The sequence below is a fragment of the Pyrgilauda ruficollis genome, unplaced genomic scaffold (genome assembly GCF_017590135.1).
Source record: "Pyrgilauda ruficollis isolate IOZ18807 unplaced genomic scaffold, ASM1759013v1 scaffold148, whole genome shotgun sequence".
Lineage (NCBI taxonomy): Eukaryota > Metazoa > Chordata > Aves > Passeriformes > Passeridae > Pyrgilauda > Pyrgilauda ruficollis.
The window spans coordinates 921,531-933,086 of NW_024513432.1; the positions used below are offsets into that span (position 1 = coordinate 921,531).

An 11,556-nucleotide genomic window follows, 5' to 3' on the forward strand; every position below is an offset into this window, starting at 1 on the left:
TCAGCCAAATCCCAACTTGTCCACCTTTTTTAAAGAAATGACCATTGACTCCAGGTTTTCCCAACCTTCCAGAGCCACCTTTTGCTTCAGCAGTGAAAACTGACCTAATACCAGTTTAATTTCAGTGCCAAAAGTTGGGATGTCTGCTACCCATGGAAAAGCTTCTTTAAGGAACGGACAGGGAAGTTTCTCTTGGGATTATTTCTGACCCAGCCTCCTTTCTCTCATTGTGAAACTCAAACAAAATGAATGTGGATGACTTCAGCCTGTGGTTTTTCCAGGGACAATGATCCCACCTCTCCATCCGAGCTGGAAATCCTTCCCCCAATTCAGGATTTGCTCCGCGCCCGGATTTTTGCCGCGCCCTTGGGATCGGCTCTGACAATGACTGGGGACAGCTCCGGAGCCCCCCCGGCCTCGGTGGGGGTCACAGGGGACAGGATCTGCTGCCAGACCTCAGGCTGGGTCTGGGAAAGCATCTCCCTTCCCACCCCGAGGGATTTGGGATTTGGGATTGTGCCAGATCCCAACCAACGCTCTGGGGTCTGGGGGAGTTTGTGTCCCCCCTCCTGCCCTGAGCAGATCCCCCAGGAAGTGCTGATGGGGTTTATCTCAGAGAATTCCCAGTTTGAGGAGTCTTCTGCTCATTCCCCTCCCCAGCCTGGTGGTGTTTGGTGAGGAATTCGTAATGGGAAAATTCCAGAAATCCCCCTGGGAAAGGCAGACCTGCCCCTGCTCAGTGTGGGGACAACGGCAAGGTGCTGCAGAGGGAATTCTGAATTCCTCCCACCTGGAAGCCACTCCTGGTTCTCCAAAGCAGCTCCCGAGGGCTTCGAGGAACGGGTTCAAGTCCCAACAATTCCAATTATTTTTGGTTCTGAGAGCTGGTGTTTAAAGGTGAGAGGTGCTGGATGTCTGCACCACGAGGAAAAGCCACAAAGCTCAGAACTTCCAAGAGAAATCTGGATGTGTGACACTGCCAGCACAAAAATATTCCAAACTCAGCACGTGGAAACACGGGATCATAAAATCCCAGCCTGGTTTGGGCTGGAAGGACCCTAAAGCCCACCCAAATCCAGCCCTGCCATGGGCAGGGACCCCTCCCACTGTCCCAGGCTGCTCCAACCCAGCCTTGGACCCCTCCAGGGATGGAGCAGCCACAGCTGCTCTGGGAATTCTCTTCACCTCTGGGAGATGGAATCAATATTTTTAATTATTCTTATTCGGTTTCATCAAAGGGATGAAGGAAAACAGAAGGAAAGCCTTGCAAAGGCTGTGCAGGGCTTGGGTTCCGGCCCAAAAATCCCGATTATTTTCTATTTCATGTTTTTTCAGCAAGGGGGGATCTATTAAAATCCTGTTAAACACCTTTGCTTTGTCCATAAGAGCATTTTTTCCCCTTTATTGGGTTCTTCCCACATCTCCTCTGAGTGATGGTAGGAAAATCTCCCTTCTTGGTGCACATTTAATTCAACCCCTACAGACCCGCAAGGAACCTTTTCCTTTGAAAAAAAGACTAAAAACCCAACAGATTTCCAGGAACTACTTCACACTTTCATTTGGAATGCAGCACTACCAACTCTTCCATTTTTTTTCCCCCCCCTTTAAATTCAGAAATAAATCAAAACTTCAAACAGAGCCCTTAAAACTTCCAGACAAAACCCACACAACCTCTGGCTCCTCCGCCAGATATTCCTTGGCCATTCCAATATTCTCCCTCACGATTCCTGCCAAAAACAAGAGAGCCCAGCCACGGCCAGGAGGCCAAGATCAACCATTTCACAACATAAATCAGGGCCCAGAGGAAAAGTGAGGAACAAAAGTCTCGAGTCAGAGGTTTCCAAGTGCTGCCTTCACGTTGTTCCTGGTGTTGTTCGTAGTATCCCAGCCCTGGCAGGGGGAGCGAGGCTGGGACGTGGAGCTGGAAGCAGGAATGTGCTCCAGAGGTGCCTGGATCACAGGGGCAGAACTCCAGCTGCTCCTTTCCTGAGGGAAATCTGGGGCTCTTTTTGCTAATTTGGTTTTTGAAGCGTTTCAATCGTTGCTTTTCCTCCCCCTCAGCTCCCCCCAGTGAGGGGTTCTGGCTGCCTGGAACCCAGGATTGGGTCAAAAATTGGGAAATTTCAGCTTCTTAGGAGCACCTTGGTTCAGAGAATCATGGAATTGTTGAGGCTGGAGAAGACTTGGAGGTGCTCAGCCGGTGCCACCACCACGGTCACCAGCACGTCCCCAAGTGCCACCTCCACGTGCCTTTGAAACCTTTTACCTTCCCAAATAAGACCACCTCGACGTCCCAGTCCCTCGGACTCACATGAAAGTCCTGCTGGAAATCCCCTGTGCCCCTCTCTGAGGACACTCAGGGGAGCTGCAGCTCCATCCTTGACCTGCAGCATCACCCCAGAGTCAGGTCCAGGCCCGTTTGTGTCCCCTGGCCCCACGTCCCAGCCCGTGGCTTTCCCTCTCCTCTGCATCCAAGCTCTGGGAGGGCTGGAGAACCCCTGAGCTCCAGTTCTGCAGCTCCAACACTTCCCTGATTTCCCTCAGTGGAAAATCCAAGCTCAGGGAGGTTCTGGAGAAACCCTGACCTCCAGTTCTGCAGCTCCAACACTTCCCTGATTTCCCTCAGTGGAAAACCCAAGCTCAGGTAGGTTTGGAGAACCCCTGACCTCCAGTTCTGCAGCTCCAACACTTCCCTGTCCTTTCACCAGTGGAAAATCCAAGCTCAGGGAGGTTTTGGAGAACACCTGAGCTCCAATTCTGCAGCTCCAGCACTTCCCTGTCCATCCTTCAGTGGAAAATCCAAGCTCAGGGAGGTTTTGGAGAAAAAATAATAAATAATTAACACCTGAGCTCCTGTTCTGCAGCTCCAGCACTTCCCTGATTTCCCTCAGTGGAAAATCCAAGCTCAGGGAGGTTCTGGAGAAACCCTGACCTCCAGTTCTGCAGCTCCAACACTTCCCTGATTTCCCTCAGTGGAAAACCCAAGCTCAGGTAGGTTTGGAGAACCCCTGACCTCCAGTTCTGCAGCTCCAACACTTCCCTGTCCTTTCACCAGTGGAAAATCCAAGCTCAGGGAGGTTTTGGAGAAAAAATAATAAATAATTAACACCTGAGCTCCTGTTCTGCAGCTCCAGCACTTCCCTGATTTCCCTGTCCATCCCCCAGTGGAATATCCAAGCTCTGGGAGGTTCTGGAGAAACCCTGACCTCCAGTTCTGCAGCTCCAACACTTCCCTGTCCTTTCACCAGTGGAAAATCCAAGCTCAGGGAGGTTTTGGAGAACACCTGAGCTCCAATTCTGCAGCTCCAGCACTTCCCTGATTTCTCTGTCCATCCCCCAGTGGAAAATCCAAGCTCAGGGAGGTTTGCAGAACCCCTGAGCTCCTGCTCTGCACCTCCAGCACTTCCCTGTCCTTTCCCCAGTGGCAAATCCAAGCTCAGGTAGGTTTTGGTGAACCCTTGAGCTCCTACTCTGCACCTCCAGCACTTCCCTGTCCTTTCCCCAGTGGAAAATGAGGTGTCAGAAACCAGCTGGAAGCTGCTCCCGTTCCCTTTCCCCCACAATTACCGCGGCCCCCTGTGAGTGCTGCCCTCCCAAACTCCCCTCCCAACGCCCCCTCCCCATCATCTCCTCACTGCAGGGGCCAGCTGGTAATTAACAGCTGGCCATAACGAGCTGTGGTTAAGCCAGGACACCCGAAATGGCAGTGCCAGCATCTGCTCCAAGCTGCCCTGCTCCTGGAATCTGCCCAGGAGCAATAATCCCACCCCAGCCCTGCCTCAGAAGGGATTTGCCAGGGCTGGGCTCTTCAGGAGAGGCTCCTTTGAAATTGTCTCTCCTCTAATGGGTTTAAGGCCGGATTAAAGCCGGGCCTGGGCTGGGATTTATTGCTCCCCATGCCTTTATTAATTGTTATTTGGGAAAGCAGGGCTGGATAAGAGGCTTGTTTATTTTGCATTTAATCCCCGCTTTGCATTTACTTCATACTTTTCCCCTTTATTGAAGGAGGCTGGGATGGGAGTGAGCTCTAAATAAATATAATTCCAGCAGAGACAGAGCCAATCTTTGGCCTGAACTGCTGGAGCCTCTTCCCAAAGCCTCTCCAAGTGCCCTCGAGCAGGGGCAGCTCGTGTTGGGCACCTGGAGTCCCTGGGAGCAACTCCTCCCTCCCAGTCCCATGGTTTTGGTGGATTCTGGATGATCTTTGAGGTCCTTCCAAGCCAAACCACTCTGGGATTCTGCAAAACCCACAGGAAGTGGTTTGTGCCACTTGTGGGTGATGTTTAAGAGAAGCTGAACCAATGTTTGGGTATTTTTGTCTGCCAGAGTTTAAAAAACTCCCTAAAAAAATCACCTGAGTCTCATTTCTCTCTCTGAACTTCTGGTGGGGCTCTGTTTTCTCATCCAGTTTGGGAAACAACAGGATTTGGAGATGGAGGGAGAAAAGGAGGCACAGATAAAGATAAATCCCAGGAGAATTAGGGCTGGAAAACAGCTCGGAGATCATCCCAACCATTAACCCAGCAGCGAGGAGCAAAAGGGAAGGAAAAAATTCCCAAAGGGAAGGGAAAAATCCAAATCTTGTCAGGGTTGGTGACTGTCCCTTGAGTCCTTGGATGTGTCTGTCCCTCACCAGGCTTTTGGGGAAGGAAAACATGGATAAATGCTCCAGGAATGGCAGGAAAATGTAAGAGGCTTTGGGAGCTGGAATAAAAGGTGTGGGAAGGGAAAACTCTGATTAACTGGCATTGGGGAACCAAATAAAGCAGAGCTGCAGCCAGCCCAGGAGCCCTGGGAAGGTTTTCCCATGGGAGAACTGCCAGGACCTTGCCCTGCTCACCCTCAAACCCAGCAGCAAATCCTCAACCTTTGTCCCTTTTCCTCCATCCAGACCCAACATCCACGTTTTTGGACCCTCAGTGCCCGGGGTGGTGCCCAGGGAATCTCCAGCCCAGCCCAGGGGACACAGCTGAGCTCAGCTGGGCTTTAATTCCAGCTCTGGAATTGCAAATTCCTCCCTGCAAGCCCTGGAGCCAAGGGAAGGCTGAGGGCAGGACAGACCCCAGGCTGGAGCTGGTTTATCTCCCTGAAAGGGAAAGCTGGGGGGGCTGGGGAGGAAAAGCCAAAGCAAATATTTGCCGTGGTGTCCTGAGCTGTTAAACGGACACCAGGGATAAATGGGATTAAATGTTCACCCAGTGGCTTTGGGGAAGAGACAATTCCACAAAATGCAGTTGCCAAGGTCACCCACGTGCCCGCAGGGTGGAACAAGGCCAGGTTCAAACAGCTGAGCCAACCTTTGCTGACATTTCCCCCTTGGTTCACTCCTTTGGGAGAAGCACACCTGGAATTGGGACTGGTCTGCTTTTCCCAAAGGGAAATCCCACAGCAGCAAAGCCCTGAGGCCTTAGAGCAGCAAAAGCCAGGTCAGGGAAGATCCCAGAACGATTAAACTTGGAAACAACTTCTGAGATCATCAAGTCCAACCTCCCAACATTGACCCATAACTAAACTTCCCAGAATTGTTTCAAGGATTCCCTTCTGGACAGGCTGGAATTCCAGGAGATTCCTCCATCCCCAAAGGCTGGAATTCCAGGAAGAGATGCCTCCATCTCCAAAGGCTGGAATTCCAGGAGGAGATCCTTCCATCCCCAAAGGTTGGAATTCCAGGAGGAGATCCCTCCATTTGGACAGGCTGGAATTCCAGGAGGAGATTCCTCCATCCCCACAGGCTGGAATTCCAGGAGGAGATGCCTCCATCTCCAAAGGTTGGAATTCCAGGAGGAGATCCTTCCATCCCTACAGGTTGGAATTCCAGGAGATTCCTCCACCCCCACAGGCTGGAATTCCAGGAGATTCCTCCATCCCCACAGGCTGGAATTCCAGGAGGAGATCCCTCCACCCCTACAGGCTGGAATTCCAGGAGGACATTCCCCCCTCCCCACTCGGGCTCCATCCGCAGCCCAAAGCCAGCCCTTTCTGGGGCAGTGCCCCCATTCCAGCAGCATTCCAGCATTCCCCAGCCTCTGGCACTGCCCAGCCCCGCGCGTGGATCCCGCTCTGCTCCTGCCCACGGGCCAGGAACGCCGCCAGGAGCTGCAGCCAGACAGGCTTAAAAGAACTTAAAATAACCCCGGATCAGCAGGGGCCAGGAACCATCTTAGAGCAGCAGAGCCGAGCTCAGCCCGGGCCTGGACTCCCTCCTCAGGGGGGAAATGGCCCCAAATTTGGGAGAGAGCAGGAGCTGCTCCATGGGACTGAGCACAGCCCCTTCCCCGGGGTAAAACCCCCCCAGCACAGCCCCAGCACCTGGAGCTCAGCCAGAGGGACCCCAGGGGCAAATCCCCAGGTGACAGCATCCCCAGGGACGTGGGAAGGACAGGCACAGCCACCAGTGCCAGGCGTGGAATGGGCTGGCTTGGAAGGGACCTCAGAGCCCACCCAGTGCCAGCCCTGCCATGGCAGGGTCACCTCCCACTGTCCCAGCTGCTCCAGGGATGGGATGTCCCTGGGAATTGCCTGGGAATTCTGTGCCCACCCGCCCAGGGAGGACAAACCCACCCACCAGGTGGGTGTGGGGGCTCTGCAGTCCCTGCAGGTGAGTCCCAAGTGCCGTGACCCCAAAAAGAGCTCAGTGCCCAGCACTGCTCCCACGGGATCCTCAGGGAATGGCAATCCCGCCAGCCCAGCTCTGCTAACAACCCAAAAAAATCTGCTTTTCCAAAGAGGCGAGAACACCCACTCACCCTCGCAGCGAGTCCTGGCCCCTTCTCCTCACTCTGCTCGGGGGTCTCTCCTCGTAGGCAGCAAATCTGTCCGTCTGCAAGTCCCCCTCGTACTGTCCCCGCGCCGGGGCCACCGCCAGCACGGCCGTGCAGCCCAGCAGGAGCCGGGCCAGCCACCAATCCCCCATGCTGGCCACAGTGCCCAGAGTCCCCCGAGAGCTTTGTCCAGCTGCAGGCTCCCTGCTGCCCCGGCAGGAGGAGGAGGATGGATTTTGGCAGCAGCCCCCGGGTGCCAAGGACCCGTCCTGGAGTTCTGGAAGGAAAAAAGGGGGGAAAGAGAGTTTTTAAGGAGTTTGTTGTTTTTGAAAGTCGTTGGTCAGCACAGGCAGCTCGTCCTGGAGCTGATCCAGGGGGTCCCCAGTGTCACCCAGTGTCCCCACTGCCAGCCCCCACTGCTGCCTTGCCAAATCTTTCTTTCCCAAGAAAAGAAACCAGGAGCTGCCCGAGAGTTGTGGCTCTGCCTTGCACTGATTTTCCTGATGGAGAAACAAAGAGCAACCAAAGTCCTCCAAGGCAAGAGGAGAACGTCAAGAAAGAGCAGCTCCTGCCCGTGGACCATCATCCCACAGCTCCAGCAGATCCCAGCTCATCCCTGCTGAGGGGACAGCTGCCCTGGCACGGCCCTGACCCCCCCAGGGATGTCCTGGGGGTGGCCCCTGGGACAGCCTGGGTGATTTCGGGGGGCTGAGGAGAAGGCAGGGGTGGCCAGGCTGGGATCAGGGGGGAGGAGATGAGAAATCCCAAGGGAAAAGCTCCAAAAGGGATCCCACCCCATCCCCAGGGCCACCACTCCCCAGTCCCCCAGCTGCGCCCCTGGGGAGCCCATCCTTCCTCCTCCTCCCAGCTCTCACCTCAGGACCCCCAAAATTTGGAGCTGCAGGAGTGAGGAATCCTCCTGGAACAATCTGTGCTGCGAGAGGCCCCGGGTGGGGAAGGAGAGGCCCCCGAGCCACCCCTGACTGTCCCCCCTGCTCTCCCACTGCAGCTTTCCCGGGCCAGCCCAGCCTCGAAAATCAGCCCAGACAGCACAGAAAATGTGTCTGAACCAAAAAAAAAAACCCCCCCAAAAAAAACCCAAAAACCCAACAAACCAACAAAAAAAAACCCACCAGAAAAAAAGAACAAGAAAAAAATCCTAAAAAATATTAAAAAATAATTAAAAAATCATTCAAAGTTCAATTTCCCTCGCTGCTCCCAGCGTCCCAGCTGGGAATGTCTCAGCTCTTGAGGGCAGGAATTTTTCAGGCTCTAAGGTTTCAAACGCGGGGAGTGAGGAGAGTGGGAAGGGGAAAGGAGACAAAGAAATGCCCTCCCCGCAGCCCCCCGAGCCCGGCTCTGCGGGCTCCGCTTATCTCCAGCCACACAAAAGGCAGAGTGTTCCTTCCCTGTCCCGCTGCTCCCGAGGAACGGGGGGAGGAAAAAGTGGCAAAAAAAAAAAAAAACCCCAAAAACCCAACAAACCAACAAAAAAAAACCCACCAGAAAAAAAGAACAAGAAAAAAATCCTAAAAAATATTAAAAAATAATTAAAAAATCATTCAAAGTTCAATTTCCCTCGCTGCTCCCAGCGTCCCAGCTGGGAATGTCTCAGCTCTTGAGGGCAGGAATTTTTCAGGCTCTAAGGTTTCAAACGCGGGGAGTGAGGAGAGTGGGAAGGGGAAAGGAGACAAAGAAATGCCCTCCCCGCAGCCCCCCGAGCCCGGCTCTGCGGGCTCCGCTTATCTCCAGCCACACAAAAGGCAGAGTGTTCCTTCCCTGTCCCGCTGCTCCCGAGGAACGGGGGGAGGAAAAAGTGGCAAAAAAAAAAAAAAATTCAAAAAAATTTTTAAAAATAAAATAAACTTTAAAAAAGGCGCAAAAATGTTTCGCACTCCGGCGATTTAAAGCGAAGGAATTCCAGCTGCATCCATTTCCCCGCGGGGGGATGAGGAGCCTGACAAATGATCGATACACGGGACATTCCCGGAGAGCTCACACAGGCATGGAAAAGTCATTTACAGCCGCCAGAGAGTCGCAGCTTCAATGGAATAAAAGCCTCCAAAAAGTTCTCTGCAGCGCTGAGAAATTCCAGCAAACCCCACTTGGGAGAAAGACACTGAGAAAGCGATGAGACAACCGAGCCCTAAAATTCAGATTTTAAACCGGTTGGGAAGGAAGCAGGAAAACATTTCCAAGGCGAGGCTGTGTGAAACGAAATCAATTAAAAATAAATAAAAATGTGCGAGACACAATCGAACAGAGAAAGGATTAAAAGAGGAAAGAAATCAGCTGCGCAGCTCCGGGGCGAGGCGGAAAGCGGTGAAATACCTTTGAGTCCTGGAGCTGGTGATGTGCCCAGAGCTCCTTTGTTTAGTGGAGGGCTGGGCAGGACAGAAGGACTGCGAGGCTCACTCCTGGGCAGGGGAGAAAAGGTACAGCCTCATCCCGGCCGGGGGAGGGCCCGGGCGGTGGGAGTAGCTCAGCCCAGCATCCTCCAGCCAAAATTCTCCGAGGAGGGGCTGGGGGAGAGCTCGGCACCTCGGCACTGCCGGGCTCTGATCCCGGATTTTGGCTGCTGACAGCGGCTTCGCTTCAAAGGGGTCGGGGGTTAATTAGGGTGCAGTGTTAATTTTGGGGGAAGTGGTGCAGCAGGGAAAAGTATCAAGTGAAAAGCATTTTTCTGGCTTGCCTGGGTTTAGTGGAACTCGCCTGAAACGTGGGTTTTTGAAGGAATAGGTGACCCAGCCCAGGATCTTCACACCCAAAAGTTACCTTGGCTCCGGAGGAGAAAAGCCTTGGAGGTTAAGAAGCATTTTCGCAAAATAAATCATTTTTAAAAGTAAAGCATGATGCAGATATTCAGTCTTCCTCCCGAGGAAGAACTTTGTCAGTTGGGAGTTCACTCTTGGGCTCCGTGAAAAAACAAAACAATAAAACCAAAAAAAAACCCCCAATTTTCCTCTGCCTCTTGCTGTAGGCCTCACCACTGATGGCTTTTCTTCAAATAGAATAAAATAAAATCGAATATTTCTTCAAATAGAATAAATCCTCTGTCTGCTCCGTGTCGCTGCACACCCACGGCTCTTCCCAGGGGTGCGAGCCCGGAATCCCCCCAGGAAATCCCAAATCCGGCTGATTTCCAGCTCCAGGGCATTTAGGGGAGCTCCTGCACCAAGCGGGGTGCAAAGGGAGACCCCAGGGAGACCCCAGGGCTCCCCAGGGTGACCCCAGGTCTGCTCCAGCCCCGTCCCCTCCTGACCCCAGCCCGGGAGGCTCCAGCCGCCGCCGTCGGCTCCGAGCAAACCTGGAATTCCGAATTCCAGGGGAGCCTGAGCCCTTCTCCCCCGCTCCCTCTGAACCCCTCGGCACTCCTTTGTTCCCAGCGCTGTTCCCAGTCAGCCCCTGCCGGCTCCGGAGGGGTCAGGAGAGGCTCGGCCTAATTAACAGCGGCCTAATTAGCAGCGACCTCGCGGGATGCCGGGGGAAAGGCAGAGCCGGGAATGGAGCCGGGCAGGGAAGGCAGCTCTGCCAGGAGACAATTCCCACTCCAGCTCCTCTTCCCACTCCCATTCCCATCCCATTCCCATTCCCATTCCCATTCCCATCCTCACCCCATTCCCATTCCCACTCCTACTCCCATCCTACTCCCATCCCATTCCCATTCCCATCCCATTCCCATTCCCATTCCCACCCCATTCCCACTCCCATCCCATTCCCATTCCCATTCCCATTCCCACCCCATTCCCATCCCATCCCATCCCCATTCCCTTTCCCATCCCATTCCCATTCCCATCCTCACCCCATTCCCATTCCCATTCCCATTCCCACTCCCATCCCATTCCCATTCCCATCCTCACCCCATTCCCATTCCCATTCCCACCCCACTCCCATTCCCCAATCCTGCCCCCATTCCTGTGAAATCCACTGGGCTTTACCAGGTGGGAAGGGCAGGACTGGGACATCCCACAGGGAAAAAGAGCCAGCAAAGACCCAAAAATGCCATTTTCCTCCCCCTGGAGGAGAGGGGCCTTAAACCCAGCTTAGGCTCAGCTCAAGGAGCTGCCCAGGAAGGGTTTCACTTCTTAATGAGTGAAGCACAGTGGAAGAATGCTTGTAATTAATTATCATTGTTATTAATTACGTGCTTGGAGCAGAACCTTCAGAGTAATTGAGTTTTTTGCTGCCCTGAGCAGAGTGAGAAATGAAGACACAGGAGGAGTCATTTAGGGGTGATTTGATGAATGTTTTAGTTTGACCTGAACACAGAATTTGATTTTAGATAACACAAATTTGGTTTCAAATGGCTTTTTAATTAATTTTCAATTATTGTGTCTCTTCAAGCTTCTAAAAGGAAAAAGCACAGCCTATAACTTTACCATTAATAAATCAAATATTTGCGGATGATTCATCATCAGTCCAAACCATTTAACAAACCCAGAATGGATTTATGAGCTTTCCCAGTTTGGATTCAGGAATTTTTGCCATGTCTCCTGTGCAAGCAGGTGGAACTTTGGGCAATAAATAATGCAAATGAGAGCGGAGAAAAAGATCCAATCTCTTCATTTTGGGGAGCTCCAGGAGGTGGGAAATCCTGTGGGAAAATGGGATGAGATCCTCATTCATTCATGTCTTTGGAATCATGGAAATGCCCAGGGGAGGGGGCTTAAAGCTGCTTTAAAAGTTGTTCAACTCAACGTTTTAATGCTCATGTTCTGCATCAAAACTCGTGGCACTTTCTCTGGGAGGAAAAGATACCAGGAATTGGGAAATGAGGAATTGGGATATCGGGAAT

At 52.8% G+C, this 11,556-nt stretch overlaps 1 protein-coding gene across 1 annotated transcript in view; it reads right to left on the reverse strand.

Moving 5' to 3' along the window:
• The window catches only part of FBN3 (fibrillin 3), a 75,913-nt gene extending 66,690 nt beyond the window's left edge, over nucleotides 1–9,223 (reverse strand). The window contains 3 exon segments of the mRNA XM_041460740.1: nucleotides 6,747–7,038; nucleotides 9,093–9,180; nucleotides 9,182–9,223. Coding sequence (XP_041316674.1) covers nucleotides 6,747–7,038; nucleotides 9,093–9,180; nucleotides 9,182–9,208 — 407 coding nt within the window. The 5' untranslated portion in view covers nucleotides 9,209–9,223.
• Between the last annotated feature and the right edge of the window lie 2,333 nt (nucleotides 9,224–11,556).